The 17410-nt window shown below is 40.2% G+C and overlaps 1 protein-coding gene across 3 annotated transcripts in view; it reads left to right on the top strand.

The window, feature by feature from the left end:
- The window catches only part of Ap1g1 (adaptor related protein complex 1 subunit gamma 1), a 122170-nt gene that overhangs the window by 19327 nt on the left and 85433 nt on the right, over nt 1-17410 (top strand). For 2 of the 3 annotated variants that reach the window (XM_045146608.1, XM_045146601.1), the window contains exons 2-3: nt 5188-5272; nt 16194-16397. In XM_045146608.1, the coding sequence (XP_045002543.1) occupies nt 16197-16397 (201 nt within the window). In that variant the 5' untranslated portion in view covers nt 5188-5272; nt 16194-16196. The remainder of the gene's footprint in view (nt 1-5187; nt 5273-16193; nt 16398-17410) is intronic. The other variant, XM_004659555.3, reaches the window with a different exon arrangement.

Genomic DNA, 17410 nt, shown 5'->3' with positions numbered 1-17410 from the left:
TGCATTTGGCTTATGTGGGTCCTGGGCAGTTGAGCCTGGGTCCTTTGGCTTTGTAGTTAAGCACCTTAACCACTAAGCCGTCTCTCCAGCCCAAGACTCTGTCTTAAAAATAAGATGAAAGGGCGGCTGGAGAGAGGGTTCAGTGGTTAAAGTGCTTGTCTGCAATGCCTAACAACCCTAACAATTCCCGATTTCCCAGTAATTACATAAAGCCAGATGCACAAAGTGGCACAAGCATCCGGAGTCTGTTTGCAGCAGCTGGAGGCCCTGGTATGTCTGTTCCTTTTCTTTTTTCTATCTTCTCTGCTTGCAAATTAATAAAATATCTTTAAAAATAAGATGAAGGGGCTGGAGAGATATCTCAGTTAAAGATGCTTGCTTACAAAGCCTGATGGCCTGAGTTTTATTCCTCAGTACCCACATAAAGCCAGATACACAAAGTGGTACATTCACCTGGAGTTCCTTTACAGTGACAAGGTGTCATGATGTGCCCATTCTCTTTCTCTCATTCTCATTCTCTCACTTTCCATCCCTTTCTCTGCTAGCAAATAAGTAAATAAAATGTTAAGAAAAAATAAGATGGAAAGTGATCGAGGAAGACACCCGATATTGACCTTTGGCTTCCACATACACCATTCACATGTGTTATATGCACACTTGTATACACATGAACATGCATACATACAAGCATACATCACACACACAGAAAGGAAATTACAAAAAGGAATGGATTAAAGATGATTATTATGCTATCTTTAATTTTCTCTGGACAACCTTTTCCCATTTCTTTGCATATTCACAGGAAATAGAACTTGGAATCATGAAGAATTTAGTTGGGAAAATTTGTTATTATGGTATCAGTTAGCTTTCTAATATCTCTACTTTCACTCTGTAGAAAACTGCTCTTTTAGGAGGCTGGAGAAATGGCTTAGTGGTTAAGGTGCTTACCTTGGAAAAAAAAATTATATATATGTTTTTCAAGACAGGGTTGCACTCTGGCCCAGGCTGACCTGGAATTCACTATGTAGTCACAGGGTGGCCTCGAACTCACGATGATCTCCTACCTCTGCCTCCTGAGTGCTGATTAAAGGTGTGCATCACCACGCCCAGTTAAAAAAAAACCTACCTAACTTTATACAAGTTTCTGTGGTAATGTTAGGGAGGCTTGGACTTAAAACCTTTTAGGGATGCCAGCTGGCTGCCTCAGTGGGGTGTAATGGTATCTTATGTGGTTACACATTCTTTGTCATGATCTTTAGTTTTTAAGATCCAGAAATTCCATTTAGTAGTTGGCCCTAGAGATGATTCCACACGAAGTGAGCTATACAGCAGAATTATAATATTGTAATTCATAAGGGGCTATGCTTTTCCTTCTTTCTTCCTTTCTTTTTTTTGGTTTTTGGAGGTAGGTCTCACTCTGGCCCATGCTGACCTGGAATTAACTATGTATTGTCGGGGTGGCCTTGAACTCAAGGCTGTCCTCCTACCTCTACCTCCCAAGTGCTGGGATTAAAGGTGTGAGCCACCACGTCCAGCTGTGCTTTTCTTTTGAATGACCTGTGTCTACTTTCCATGTGCTGTGGTACATTGTTCCTTGTATGGAGGTACTTAGGAGTTTTTTTTTTTTTTTTTTTTTTTTTTTTTTGGTTTTTCAAGGTAGGGTCTCACTCTGGCTCAGGCTGACCTGGAATTCACTATGTAGTCTCAGGGTGGCCTTGAACTCATGGCGATCCTCCTACCTCTGCCTCCCGAGTGCTGGGATTAAAGGCGTGCGCCACCACGCCCGGCTACTTAGGAGTTTTTGTACTGGAGAAAGTGATCAATAACCAGAAAATTGCACTGTGAGCTTGAAACTAGAACACATATTTTGAGTGTTGTGTCATTGAGATTGTTAGAAAGAACTCTTAGACTTATTTCCCTTCTCTGAACACATTTCTTCACATTGAGGAAATAGGTAGGTATGCACCCTCCCTACTTCACTCCTCATTACCAAAAAACCCCACTAAAACACAAAAAGTTAAAAAGGAAAAAAAACTGATTGAAGCATAATGGTTTAAGCTTTTTTTTTTTTTTTTTTAATTACTGGTTTTCTATCTCAGGCTGCCCTCCAATTTGCAGTAATCCTCCTGCTAGGATTATAGTTGTGAGACACTGTGTCCTGCTGGTTTAAGCTTTCTTAGTGTCACATTCTAATTATAGTATTTTGCAGTTTGTTAATTCATTAAAGCAATTTAGTTATATATATGAAACAAAAATGTGGCATAGGGGTTCTAAACGAGACATAAGAGTATATAGGCCATAGGGAGACTGCCAGCGGGAGAGCATGGTGGGTTTTGCTTAGAGTTAACTTAGTTCCCTGCCATCAGTGACAAGTAGATTGAAATCGAATTCCTTTATTTGAATCTTTTCTGCTTCCCGCTCCCCCCCCCCCCCACGAGGTAGGGTGTTGCTTTAGCTCAGGCTGACCTGGAATTCACTCTGTATTCTTAAGATGGTCTTGAACTCACAACGATCCTCTTACCTCTGCCTTCCTAATGCTGGGATTAAAGGCATATGCCCCCACTCCCGGCTTTCAGAGTAAAAAAAAAAATGTACACACACACACATTCACACACATTTATTTATTTATTTATTTTTGTGTTTATGTTTTTATATATATTAGCATTTTCCATGAGTATAAAAAAAAATCCCATGGTAATTCCCTCCCTCCCCACTCCCCACACTTTCCCCTTTGAAATTCCATTCTCCATCATATTACCTCCCCATCACAATCATTGTACTTACATATATACAATATCAACCTATTAAGTACCGTCCTCCCTTCCTTTCTCTTCCCTTTATGTCTCCTTTTTAACTTACTGGCCTCTACTACTAAGTATTTTCATTCTCACGCAGAAGCCCAATCATCTGTACACACACATTTATTTATTTATGGGGGGGGGCAGGTAGAGAATGAGCACACGGTCTCTGGCCACTGCAGATGAACTCCAGACATAGGTGCCACCTTGTATATCCAATGTTATGTGGATACTGGGGAATCAAACTCAGGTCCTTAAGGTTTTGCAGACAAGCGCCTTAACCACTGAACCATCTCTCTCTAACCCATCAGTCTTTTTTTTTTTTTTATTGAAAAGGTGATCATTTTTATCTTGGGTTTTAATATAGGGTATCATTTTAGACTTAGAGCTCAAATGTGTTTAAATTGAGAGGACTGATGATCTTTCAGTGGCTGGAACCCCAGCTTTTTATTTGTGTTCTTGACTGTTGACTATCATTAGCTAAGAGCTCACAGCAGGTCGTAAATTCTGATGCTGGGAGAAAGTTACATGGCCTGGGAAGAATAAAGACATGAGCTAAGTCCTGACTCCCTTTCTTGAAGCTGAGCTGCCAGTGTCCCTTCACTTTATGTGCTTTGGAAAGTGTAGACAACATTTTCTTTAGATAGGACTATTTTAGCATTTGGGATTCAATCAGTGTTTATCATACATGTAAGTGTGAACAAACAGATAGATGTAGCCTTGGGGAAGTTAGATTGAGTGAGAAGCATTTCACAGGGGCCAAAGGTAATCATGGCTTGAGAATGATACTTAGAAAATGTTTTCCTTCATTTAGAGGTTAAATTTTAGGAAAATGAAAACATAGATAATCTTTTTTTTCTTATGATAGTCTCACTCTAGTACAGGCTGAGCTGGAACTCTAGGCTGCCCTCATATTCACAGTGATTATCCTACCTCAGGCTCCCAAGTGCTGGGATTAAAGTTGTGTGCCATCATGCCTGGCTAAAAAAAAAATTCTAAAATGTATTTTATAGTCTGGGTACTAGTAGAGTGAGTACTTAATATACATGAAGCCCTAGGTTAGATCCCTGAACCGAATAAAATCAGATGTGATCTCACATGCCCATAATCCCAGGATTTGAGAGGTGGAGACAGAAGGATCAGGAGGAGTTCAAGGTCATCCGTAGTGGGAGTTTCAGCCCAGTCTGGGCAATATGAGACCTTGTTTCCAATAAAGCAAAATAAAATAAAATAAAATAAAATAAAATAAAATAAAATAAAACAAAATAGATTGTGTACTTTTTATAATGATAATTTTCAATTTCTTAAAATTTTATTTATTTATTTTTGAGAAAGAGGCAGACACAGAGAGAGTGAGTATGGGTGCACCACGGCTTCCTACCACTGCAAACAAACTGCATATTGGATGTGCCATTTAGTGGGTACTGGGGAATCAAACTTGAGTCCTTAGACTTTGTAGGCAAGCACCTTAACCACAGAGCTATCTCTCCAGCCCTCTATACTTCCTTATACTTCATGGTTCCGTTATTATCATGTAACAATTAGTGAGTACCAATGTTGAAATACATGCATCTCTATAACAAATCTGACTTAATTTTTCTGTATTTTTTGCCTTTTTTGGTTTTTTAAAACAGTATTAAAAGGAACATTTTATGTATACATATATATTTTTTAATTATCTTTGAGAGAAAGAGACAAATAGTGTGTGCGCGCGCGAGAGAGAGAGAGAATGGGGGGACTAGGGCCTTCAGTAGCTGCAAATGAACTTCAGATGTATGTGCCAACTTGTGCATTTGGTTTATGTGGGTCCTGGGGAATTGAACCTGGGTCCTTTGGCTTAAGGAAAGTGCCTTAACCTTTAAGCCATTTCTCCAGCCTGGAACATTATATATTTATATATTTGGTTTTTCGAGGTAGGGTCTCTCTCTAGCTCAGGCAGACTTGGAATTCACTATGTAGTCTCAGGGTGGCCTTGTACTCATGGCAATCCTCCTTCCTCTACCTCCTGAGTGCTGGGATTAAAGGCCTGTGCCACCATGGTCGTCCTAGAACATTTTATATATGTATGTCACTTCGTTGGGTTTGATCTTTATCTTTGCCATACATATATTTATTTCCTTCTGTATCCACTGTTCTATTTCTAAAGAGTGTGACCTTTTTTTTTTTTTTTTTGAGACAGGGTCTTAACATTGTAGCAGGCCGTCCTGGAACTCATTATGTAACTGTCTGGCTTTGAACTCTATGGTCCTCATGCCTCAGATGTCTGAGTGAACATGGTGTCAGCCACCATGCCAGACTAGGTTATGTTCTTTATATGTTTGTTTTATGAGTGTTATATTAAATTCTTGTAATAACCCTTTGAGATAGGTCCTTTTTCCACATTTTACAGATGAGGAAACTGAAGATGTGAGAGTTTAAGTCATTTACTCAAGGACACACAGCTAATAAGTGGTGGAGCTAGGATTCAAGCTCAGGTAATTTATTCCAAGGTTATCGTTTTTAGCTCTCAGTCCACAATTTCTTGTCTTAACTATGAAATAGAAAAGTAAAAACAACAAACCTCTCCCCCTTCAAAGCAAACGAACCAACACTGAAAATGAACAGTTTTTTCTAATTCTTTCAGTGTTAAAAATCTGACCTGAGCAGGCATGAATTTGTTTCTAATTTTCATTTCTCTCTCAATGTGAATATTTATATGTGTTGCTGCAGAACTACCATTTAGTAACTGGTTACTATGGCAGACATGGCAAGTTAGAATATGTAGTCTATGTGCTGCATCATATAAAACTTGGAAATCCATAAATTCTCTAAAGGTTTTAGATGAGAGATTGTGGACTTTTGTTATGCTAGAGATCTTGGCATTTTGTAGTTGTTGGGACTGGTTGAAAAAACACTTAATTTCACAAAAGAATAATGATCTAAATGTATTAAATTAGTTTGGCTGTGTCAAAAATTGATTTATCACAAATAGAATTTTTTTCTCAATCAACAGTTTATTCTTTATCATGTCCAGAATTATAAAACTTTATTTTCTTCCCTAGAATTTTACTACTGCTACTTTTGTTTTGAGATGGTGTCTCAAAGTCTAGGTGCTTCTGCCTCTAAGAGCTGGAATTACAGGCATATGCCCATCTTGATGTTTCTGTTTTTTCAGGATAAAGATGATGACCATGTTGGTCTCAGTACCTATTTGAATGTCTGGCATACAGAAGGCTCAGTGGACATCTATTGAATGTATGATTGTTTTATTTTATTTTATTTTTGTTTGTTTATTTGAGAGAGACAGACAGAGAGAGAAAGAGACAAAGAGAGAAAGGGGCCCGGCACGCCAGGGCTTCCAGCCACTGCAAATGAACTCCAGACGCATGCGCCCCCTTGTACATCTGGCTAATGTGTGTCCTGGGGAATTGAGCCTTGAAGCAGGGTCCTTAGGCTTCACAGGCAAGCACTTAACCACTAAGCCATCTCTTCAGCCCTGATTGTTTTTTTAACACTTACTTCATCTGTGAGATAAGGAAACTCATTGAATTGAACAAGGAGGAAAAAGACCACTTTCATGACAAGGTAATTTCAGATTCATGTTTTTTACATTTCCTTTTGAAGTGGATTTAAATGATCCTCATGTTGATTCCAGTTTTTGGGGTTTATTTTTCTTTCTCTTTGGTTTTCTGAGGTAGGGTCTTATGCTAGCTCAGGCATTCATTATGTAGTCTCAGGGTGGCCTTGAACTCATGGCAATCGTCCTATTTCTATTTCACTGCCCAGCTTTTTTTTTTTTTTTTTTTTTTTAAAGGAATGGGTTTCACTCTAGCCCAGGCTGACCTAGACCTCACTCAATTTGAGGCTGGCCTTGAACTCACAGCCATCCTCCTACCTTGGCCTTCCAAGTGCTGGGATTAAAGGTGTGTGCCCCATTCCTGGCCTTAATATGTTTTTCATAGTATGTTTCTAAGGGCTGGGAGATAGTGGACTAAGTGCTTGCTGTTCAAGTATGAAGACCTTAGTTTGGATCCCCAGAACCCACTTAAAACATGGATTCTGTGGTGGCTATCTGAAATCCCAGTGTGCTTACAGTAAGAAGGGAAGCAGAGATTAGAATCTCCAGGAAGCTTGCTGGCCAGCTAGCTTAGTAAATGCAACCATAAATAACAAGAACCTCTTCTTGTAAAAAGTTGGAAGAGGAAGACTGTTGTCTTCTGATCACACACACTGTGGCATGTGTACACCACTATTTACACACATGAACACATGCACACACACATATATATCAAAAAAAAGAGAAGGTATTTGAAAGCTTTAAGAATTATGCTTTATCTTTTCTTTTTTACTTTTATTTATATTTATTTATTTATTTATATATTTTTTATTTTTATTTTATTTTATTTTTTGAAGTAGGATCTCACTCTGGTCCAGGATGACCTGGAATTAACTGTGTAGTTTTAGCATGGCCTTGAACTCACGGTGATCCTTTTACCTCTGCCTCCCGAGTGCTGGGATTAAAGGTGTGCACTACCATGCCCGACTTTACTTTTTTATTTTCTAAAAAATATTTATTGGGGGGGGGGGGAAGGGGAGAGAGGGAGGGAGGGGGAGAGAAAGAGGCAGATAGAGAGAATGGGTGTGTCTAGGACTCTAGCCACTGCACACGTATTCCAGACACATGTACGACACAGATACACTTTGTGTATCTGGCTTATGTGGGTTCTGGGGAATCAAAACTAGGTCTTTAAGCTTCACAGTCAAGTGCCTTAACGTCTAAACCATCTCTCCAGCCCCTGAGATTTTTTTTGGAAGAGTAAGGAATTCAGGTGAGGCATTTGACTAATTAACTCCAACTCTGTACCCCAGTAGTTTTCTTTCTTTTTTCCTAATATTTTTAAATGTTTATTTATTTGACAGAGAAAGAAGTGGGAAGAAAGAGAGAGAGGGAGGGAATAAATGGGAGAGCCAGGGCCAACAGCCACTGCAAATGAACTTCAGACACATGTGCCCACTTGTGTATCTGGTTAACGTGTGTCCTGGGGAATCAAACCTGGGTCCTTTGGCTTTGCAGGCAAATGCCTTAACTGCCAAGCCATCCCTCCAGCCCAGTTTTCTTTATCATAGTTGCTCTTGGCTCTGATGGTTTGTTCCTATGGTGGCCCTCACTCCCTTCAGCACTTTTGATATATAGTTCTCCTTTTCAGTGCTGGATATAGTTGAGTATTCACAACAGACTTCCTTACATATCTAGGGTAAAAATAAACAGAACTACAAATCCCTAAGGCTTATCTTTGTTCTTTCCTCAATACGTAAAGTGATGCATACCTGATTGGTCTTATTTCACCTGTTAAGTCTAAAAGTTGTAATAGGCTTTTTTTTCTTTTCTTTTCTTTTTTTTTTAAGGTAGGGTCTCACTCTAGTCCAGGTTGACCTGGAATTCACTATGTAGTTTCAGGGCGGCCTTGAACTCAATGTGATCTCTTACCTCTGCCTCCTGAGTGCTGGGATGAAAGGCTTGCGCCACCACACCTGGCTGGTACCATCTTTGAATAAGCCAATCAAAAGCTACTTGCTGGGGCTGGAGAGATGGCTTAGCGGTTAAGCACTTGCCTGTGAAGCCTAAGGACCCTGGTTCAAGGCTCTATTCCCCAGGACCTATGTTAGCCAGATGCACAAGGGGGCGCACGCGCCTGGAGTTCCTTTGCAGTGGCTGGAAGCCCTGGCACGCCCATTCTCTGTCTCTATCTGCCTCTTCCTCTCTCTGTCATTCTCAAATAAATAAATGAAAACAAAAAAAATTTTTTAAAAAAGCTATTTTCTGGGCTAGAGAGATTGCTCAGTGATTAAGGCCATTTGTCTGCAAAGGCTAAGGACCTGAGTTTGACTCCCCTGTGCCCACATAAAGTCAGATGCACAAGATGGTGCATTCATCTGGTATTAGTTTATAGCACATGAAGACCCTAGTGTACCTATTCAGTCTCTGTCTTCCAAATAATTTTTTTGTTTTTTGTTTTTCTAGGTAGGGTCTCACTCTAGTCCAGGCTGATCTAGAATTCACTATGTAGTCTGAGGGTGGCCTCTAACTCATACTGATCCTCCCGAGTGCTGGGTTTAAGAGCTTGTGTCACCATGCCTGGCTCAAATAAGTATTAAAAAGAAAATACTTTCTTTTTGTGAAAAAAAAATTTTTATTTCTGAGGAGAGGGGAGAGAGAAATAGGGTGAGAAAGAAAAGCACCAGGGCCTCTTGCCACTGCAAATGAACTCCAGATGCATGTGCCACTGTGCATCTGGCTTTATGTGGGTACTGGGGAATTGAACCCTGTGCAAAAAAGTGTCATTAACCACTGAGACATCTTTTCAACCCCAAAACTACTTTCTAGACATCCTGATAGTTCTGGTTCAGATAAACAGAGCCTTCTTTAGTCTTTTTCATAGGTTTTCTTACTTATTTTTTTTTAAAGAATTATTTATTTACACTCAGAGAAGAGAGACAAAGAGAATGAGTATGCCAACGCCTCCAGCAAACAAACTTCACACATGCACCACTTTGTGCATCTGACTTTATGTGGGTACTGGGGAATCAAGCCCAGGTCTGTTAGGCTTTGCAGGCAAGTACTTTAGCACCTGAGCCATCTCTCCAGCCCAAAAATACTTTTTTTTTTTTTTTTTTTTGAGGTAGGCTCTCGCTCTAGCCCAGGCTGACCTGGAATTCACTATAGTGTCTCAGGGTGGCCTTGAACTCAAGAACTCATGAACATAGGTCTTAGGCGTCATCGACAAGCATTTTAACTGCTAAGTCATCACTCCAGCCCCTGTGTAATAATTTTTATTTTCAAGGTAGAGTCTCATTCTGGCAGGTGACTTAGAATTCACTATGTAGTCTCAGAGTGACCTAGACCTCATGGTGATCCTACTACCTCTGCCTCTTGAGCGCTAGTATTAAAGGTGTGTGCCACCACACCCAGCCAGAGGTTGCTATATGGTATCTTCCCTAATTGCTCTTAACCTTACTTAAGACAGGTCTCTTACTGAACCTAGAACTGTGATTGAACTAAATATGATAGCCAGAGAATCCCAGGAATTCCCTGTATCTCTCTTCAGTAGTGGGATTACACATGTGCATCATCATGTCTAGTATTTTCTATAGGTGGGTTCTGAGATTTCAGGTCCTCATGCTTTAGGCAGTAAGCATTTTACCCATTGTGCCATCTCCCTAGCCTCATCTAGTCTTTATTTTATTATTATTATTATCATTATTATTTTATTTTATTTTTTTTTGTGGTAGAGTTTCACTCTAGTCCAGGCTGATCTGGAATTCACTGTGTAGTCTCAGGGTGGCCTCAAACTCATGGTGATCCTTCTGCCTTTGCCTCCTGAGTGTTGGGATTAAAGGCGTGTGCCCCATGTCTGGCTTGTTTTTGTTTTTGTTTTCTTGAGGTAGGGTCTTGCTCTAGCCCAGGCTGACCTGGAATTCATTATGTAGTCTAGTCTCCCAATTGCTGGGGTTAAAGGTTTGCGCCACCATGCCCAGTTTCTACTGTTTCTTAAAGTGGAATCCTTGGTTATTAACTTGAATTGATTCTTTTTTTTTTTTTTTTCTGATGTAAGTAAGCATTAAGTGCTCTATATTTCCTTCTAAGCATGGCTGTAGTTCATGTTAATTTCCTGAGATATTTCTTTTTGACTAACAGGTTTTTTTGGAATGTACTATTTAATTCCAAGTTCTTGGAAGATTTGTTTTTACTTACCAGCTATGTGTTGATTACTGGTTTAATTCCATTATAGTTAAATTTTATACTTTGTATGATATCTATTTAATTTTTTCTTTTATGACTTGGCAGAATGTGTCTTGGTGAATATTCTGTGTAAAATTGAGAAGCAGATATATTCTGCTGGTGGTTGGAGTTTTGTAGACAAAGAGAGCTGTTCTGTTTTGTGGCGACTTTGTCTTGGGCAGATACAGGAAGGAGGGGAGTGACATATCTTACATTCTTGGGATCACAACCATTGGTTAGAGAAAAGAATTCCTCTCACCCCCCACCCCAACCCAGTTTTTATTTGCTAGCCTGGTGGTGTTGCCTTTGCTTCTTGTCCCCTCACCACTATCATAGTATTGTATAGGAATGGAGTTGGAGAGAAGGAGGGAAAAACCAAAAAGCCCAAAGAGAATTTCCTCATTGTCCTTGGTCTCCTTTTTCTAGATTTCCTTTTCTCTATATCTTGTGAACATTTTGGGTTTGGGGCTGCTTTTCAGTCCAGACTAGAGAAAACTGGTTGAAAAATGATAACCCCTTGCCAGTTTAGTTTAGTGGAATTTAAAATTCTGCATTGTCCAATTTGTGTACTGTTATTTACTTTGTGGAGACCTCAGTGAGCTGTAGCAGGCAGGCTTTCTGTTCAGGACCTGCAGTTGTGCTTAGGGGGATGGCAAGCAGAGCAGTTTACTTACTCGTCCTTCCTGGAGTCAGAATCTGTTTGGTTTTGATTTTGGAATGTATATTCTTACATATGTCTACTTCATGTTTTTAAATCTACACCTATTAAAATATTTTCTTGTGATATGTAAAGATATCAAATAGTAGTGAGTTGTAACAGCTCAAGGAAAAAATCTTGTTGCTTTTCTGGAAGCCATAGATTGCCTAGCATTGGAGGAAGAATGCTGAATCACAAGAAGTGAGTCAAGTCAGTAACCAACTCTGTGACCTTGTATAAGGCAGTTAAAAGCCAATACATGCACTGTATTTCTGTGACTGATAGCTGAGACTTTATGCCAGAAACTTTTTTTCTGTTAACTAGCTTACACTCTTATGATTGTTTTTCTGCTGCATTATGTGTTTTGGGACTAGAGTTAAGTTTTTATTTATTTATTTGAGACAGACAGACAGAGAGAGAATGGGCATGCCAGGGCCTCCAGCCACTGCAAACGAACTCCAGATGCATGTGCTGCCATGTGCATCTGGCTTATGTGGGACCTGGAGAATTGAACCTGGGTCCTTAGGCTTTGCAGGCATGCGCCTAAACTGCTAAGCCATTTCTCCAGCCCAAATTAAGTTTTTTGTAACATTCTTTTTTTTGTTTGCTTTGTAGAATTATTGAGGTGTTTGTAGAAACATCTTTTTCTAGCAGAGTCTTTACCATCTCCCTTTGTGGTACTGGAGTTTGAACCCAGAAGCCTAAAAACCCAGAAACCCAGAGCATTGTGCATACTAGGCACATACTCTGCCATTGAGCTATAACCTTAGTCCCTCCATTTTTTTTTTTCCCCCCAAGGTAGGGTCTTGCTCTAGTCCAGGCTGACCTAGAATTCACTGTGTAGTCTTAGGGTGGCCTTGAATTCACAGTGATCCTCCTACCTCTGCCTCCCAAGTGCTGACATTAAAGGCGTGCGCCACCATGCCCAGCTCCAGTTGGTTTTGTTTGATTTTAGTTACCATAAACTTGTTTTACTCTTTATGAACCAAATCAGAGCTAATGGTAAATAAAATTCTGTTTGTAAAACTTTTCTTAATTGACATCTTCCATAATTACAATAAATCCTGATACCCCCCCCCACTTTTCCCCTTCACAAAATCAAATACTTTTTGAAAGTAATGCATTGGGCTGGAGAAATGCAGTTAAGGCACTTGCCTGCAAAGCCTGAGGACCAGAGTTCAGTTCCCCAGAACCCACGCAATGCCAGATGTACAAGGTGGCATGTGTCTGGAGTTTGTTTGCGGTGGCTAATTAGAGGTCCTGGTGTGTCCATTCTCTCTCTTTCTGTCTGCTTCTTTCTGTCTCTCTCACACTCTCAAATAAATAAAAATATTTAAACAAAAAGAAAGTTAACTCACTAGAATTTGAATAGTCAAAAGTTGATTTTACATTTAGTTCTTGGTTACTAATAGTTGACTTATTATGCTTTTCTTCATTATAGTCTGTTGTGTTACTACAAATCCAGCATATCAGTTTTGCTTACTGTTTAAATGTGTTATCCTCAAGCCAGTGCCATTTTTAGTTACTGTGAAAAAATGGCTCTTTAAGTTGATCCTTAATTAAGCTTTTTATTATCAGTGAAATATTTGAAGGATTTAAATGCCTTATTTATTGAAACTTTGTGCTCTCATTCTCTTCCTTGGTTTTAAAATCATTTTTATTTCAGAGAGGGAGAGGGATAGGGCGAGGGTGGGAGGAAGAAAAGGAGAGACAGAGAGATGGACATTCCAGGGCTACTTTGTGCATGTGTCTTTATATAGGTACTGGGGAATTGAACCTGAGCTGTCAGGCTTTGCAAGCAAGTGCCTTTACCCACAGAGCCATCTCTCCAACCCCTTTTCCTTGCTTTGAGGTAGGTTCTCATACTACCCAGGTTACCCTCGAACTTCTGATCCTTGTGCTGTGTTTACAGGCATAGGCCACCATGCTCAGTTTTATGCTATGCTGTTATTGAACCCAGGGCTTCCTGTATGTTGGGCAAGCACTGTTATGAACTGAATACATTCATAGCCCCTATGTATCTTTCAAGAAGTCTATTTAAATATTTTACTATTTAAAAATAAAATTAGTATTGAGTTGCAAAGTTTATATACTTTTGTTTTTGGAGGTAGGGTCTCACTCTATCTCAGGCTGACCTGGAATTCATTATGTAGTCTCAGGTTAGCCTTTACTCAAAGCAATCCTGTTACCTCTGCCTCCCAAATGCTGGGACTAAAGCTGTGCTCAACTATGCACAGCTAACATATATATTTTTTAATTTATTTGAGACAGAGATGGATGGATGAGAGAGAATGGGTATACCAGGTCCTCCTGCCACTGCAAAAGAACTTCACATGCATGTGCCACTTTGTGCATTTGGCTTTACTGGTGAATTGAACCCGGCTTGTTGGGTTGTTAGGCCCTGCAGGCAAGTGCCTTAACTGCTGAGCCATCTCTCCAGCTCTTTCTCATATATTTTCCACCTTTTTCTTTTTGCCTGTGAGGCTAAGAACGCTTGTTTGAATCTCTAGGTCCCACGTATAGCCAGACGCAAAAGTGACTCAAGTTTTCAATGTTGCACAAGGAGGTGCATTCGTCTGGAGTTCATTTACAGCAGCCATAAGGTGCTGGCATGCTCATTCATTCTCTCTCTCTCTCAAAAATAAAATAAAAAAATAAATTTTTAATTAACTAATTTTTTTTTTAACCTAAGTTATAATATGCCTCTTCACTTCATCCCCATTTTCCTGTGATCCCTCCTTAGAAGGGCTATTGGTGTTCACTGTGGGGTAATTAGGGCTTCTGGTCAACCATCCATTTTGAGTTGACTTTTTTCTTTTTCATGTATTGTATTTTGTTAGAGTTGAGGTTAATTTCCCCCTCCCCTATAGAAATCCCCTTGTGCCAATACCATTTGTTAAAAGGCTACTCTTTCTCCTATTGAATGATTTTGGCCTCTTTATTGAAAACCAAATTGAGCATTAATTGTCTGAGTCTGTTTATAAACTTTACATTTTGCTCCATCATTCCTTAAATTCTGTCTTTAAATTTAGCTGTTCAGGATCTTGATTTATTTTGCATGTGTGTTTGCTTACTTTAAGGGTGACCTTGAACTCACTGTGATTCTCATACCTCAGCCTTGTGAGTGCTAGGATTACAGGTGTGAACCATCAAGCAAGCCTGACTTTTATTTTAATTAAAAAAAAATCCTTAATTTCTTCCCTTTCCTTCCCTCCCCTTCCCTCCCCTCCCCTCCCCTCCCCTCCCTCGCTCCCTTCCTTTCTTCTTTTTTTCCCCCCCTACGTAGGGTCTCACTCTGGCCCAGGCTGACCTGGAATTCAGTATATAGTCTCAGATTGGCTTTATACTCATGGCTATTGTCCTATCTCTGCTGGGATTAGAGGCTCGCACCAACATGCCTGGCTAAATATTTTCTCTCTCTCTCTCTCTCTCTCTCTCTTTTTTTGTCACGGTAGCATCTTACTCTCGCCTAGGCTGACCTGGGATTTACTATCTAGTCTCAGGGTGGCCTTGTACTCACAGTGACACTCTTACCTCTGCCTCCTGAATGCTGTGATTAAAGGTGTGCACCTCACGCCCAGCTAAAATTTTCTTTTTGAGACAAGGTCATCCCTGGCTGGCCTCAGACTCTGTTAGGTTGACCTAGAAGCTCTACTCCTGCTGCCTCCACCTCCTGAGAGCTGGGATTATAGCTGTGCACTGCCACATCCAGTTGTATGCAATGCTAGGGATTAAATTTAAGGCTTTACACATGCTAGGCAAGCACTCTGTTGAAGTATAGCTAGCTGCCCCTTCATCCCATTTTTAAGAATATATTCAGTATAAGATGATAACTACAAACTGTTTATTGAACAAATGTTTACTATTTAATCTGACAATTAGTTCTTTTAATTTCTCATATTTTGTTGAGAGCCTTATTTTTATTGAGCTGTGTTTTAAAAACATTTTGTTTAATTATTTGAGAGTGACAGACAGACAGAGGCAGATAGAGAGATAGAGAGAATGGGCATGCCAGGACCTCCAGCCCCTGCAAACAAACTCCAGACGCATGCATCCCCTTGTGCATCTGGTTAATGTGGGTCCTGGGGAGTCGAGCCTCCAACCAGGGTCCTTAAGCTTCACAGGCAAGTGCTTAACTGCTAAGCCATCTCTCCAACCTTGAGCTATGTTTTAACAGCAGTAGAATAGAACGTACTTATCATTCCTGAAGCTAGGCATAGGCCTTTCCATATTGCTTTAAGGATTGAGGAAAGATATATATAAAGTTTCCAAGATACTTGGGTATTAGTCATGGAATTTACATATTGTTACATATTGATCTCAGTTTCCGCTGTCCCCCCTCTTTTTTAAAGGTCTTTTTGAATTTTATTTGTTTGAGAGAGAGAAAGAGGCAGAACACAGAGAGTGAATATGGATTTGCAAGGGCCTCCAGCTACTGCAAACGAACTCCAGATGCATGTGCCACTTAGTGCATCTGGCTTTATGTGGGTCCTGGGGAATCAAAATTACGTCCATAGGCTGTGCAGGCAAGCACCTTAACTGCTGAGTCATCTCTCCAGCCTTTTTTTTTTTTAAATTTTTGAGACATGGTCTCATTTTGTAGTTCAGGCTAGCCTGGAGATCACTATATGTAGCCCAGCTGACCTGTCTTCTCTAATGCTGTGATTATGGGTATGAGCCACCACATACATCAAATGTATTGGAATTTCTATGTCTTATTTTGCTTGTTTTAATATTTAACACTTTTGTTTGTAGTCTTTCCAGAAATTTACTTAGTTGAGGATTTGCATGGAATACCTTTACTGATGTTTACAAGCTTTATTTCAGCTAAGCCTGATTTAGCAAGTCTTGAATTCTTAAAAATGAGTATATGGGAAGTTCTATGAGTAGTCTTGGGAACAAGAAATGTGAACATCTGTATTTAATGTCTTCTATCCAGAGAATGCCAGCCCCCATCAGATTGCGGGAGCTGATCCGGACTATCCGGACAGCCCGAACCCAAGCCGAAGAGCGAGAAATGATCCAGAAAGAATGTGCTGCAATCCGGTCATCGTTTAGAGAAGAAGACAATACATATCGGTGTCGGAATGTGGCAAAATTACTGTATATGCACATGCTGGGCTATCCTGCTCACTTTGGACAGGTAGGCTGAGTGGAGACCACCACATCTAGCAAGGGAACTCTTCTTTTAATGACACTAACTCAAGGGAGTCCTTTCTTGGCAAGAAGTACTTTTGCTAACCTTATAATTTCCAGTCTGATAATCTTTTTTTTTTTATTAACAACTTCCATAATTATAAACAATATCCCATGGTAATGGCCTCCTTCCCCCCCACTTTCCCCTTTGAAACTCCATTCTCCATCATATCCCCTCCCCCTCTCAATCAGTCTCTCTCTTATTTTGATGTCATGATCTTTTTCTCCTATTATGATGGTCTTGTGTAGGTAGTGTCAGGCACTTGGAGGTCATGGATATCCAGGCCAGTTTTTGTCTGCAGGGAGCATGTTGTAAGGAGTCCTACCCTTCTTTTGGCTCTTATATTCTTTCCGCCACCTCTTCCACAATGAACCCTGAGCCTTGGAAGGTATGATAGAGATATTGTAGTGCTGAGCACTCCTGTCACTTCTTTCCAGCACCATAATGCCTCCTGAGTCATCCCAAGGTCATGCCACAGTCTGATAATCTTGACACTGAGGGTAGAATTGAGAAAGCAGGTTATATACCTGGAAAGGTGTGATATTCCCATCAATTGTCCTTTTCATTGGAAATCTCTGTGTGTTGATTAGATACTTCTCTTATTTATTTGAACAGAGAGAGAATGAATGGGCATGCCAGGCCTTCTGGCCACTGCAAACAACCTCCAGTGGCATGTGCCACCTTGTGTACTTGGAGAATCGAACCTATGTCCTTTTAGGCTTCACTGGCAAGCACCTTAACCACTAAGCCATCTCTCCAGCCCAAGACTTTTTAAAAGTTTTTATTTATTTATTTATTTAGAGAGAGAGGGAGAGAGAATGGGTGCACCAGGACCTCTAGCCACTGCAAAAGAACTCCAGATGCATGGGCCATCATATGCATCTGGTTTACGGGGGATATGGAGACTGTAACCTGGGTCCTTAGGCTTTGCATGCAGGCAAGTACCTTAAATGCTAAGC

This window comes from Jaculus jaculus, chromosome 1 (assembly GCF_020740685.1).
Source record: "Jaculus jaculus isolate mJacJac1 chromosome 1, mJacJac1.mat.Y.cur, whole genome shotgun sequence".
Taxonomy (NCBI): domain Eukaryota; kingdom Metazoa; phylum Chordata; class Mammalia; order Rodentia; family Dipodidae; genus Jaculus; species Jaculus jaculus.
The sequence above is the reverse complement of the archived record's forward strand: the minus strand, read 5'-3'. Positions and strand labels throughout refer to the sequence as shown.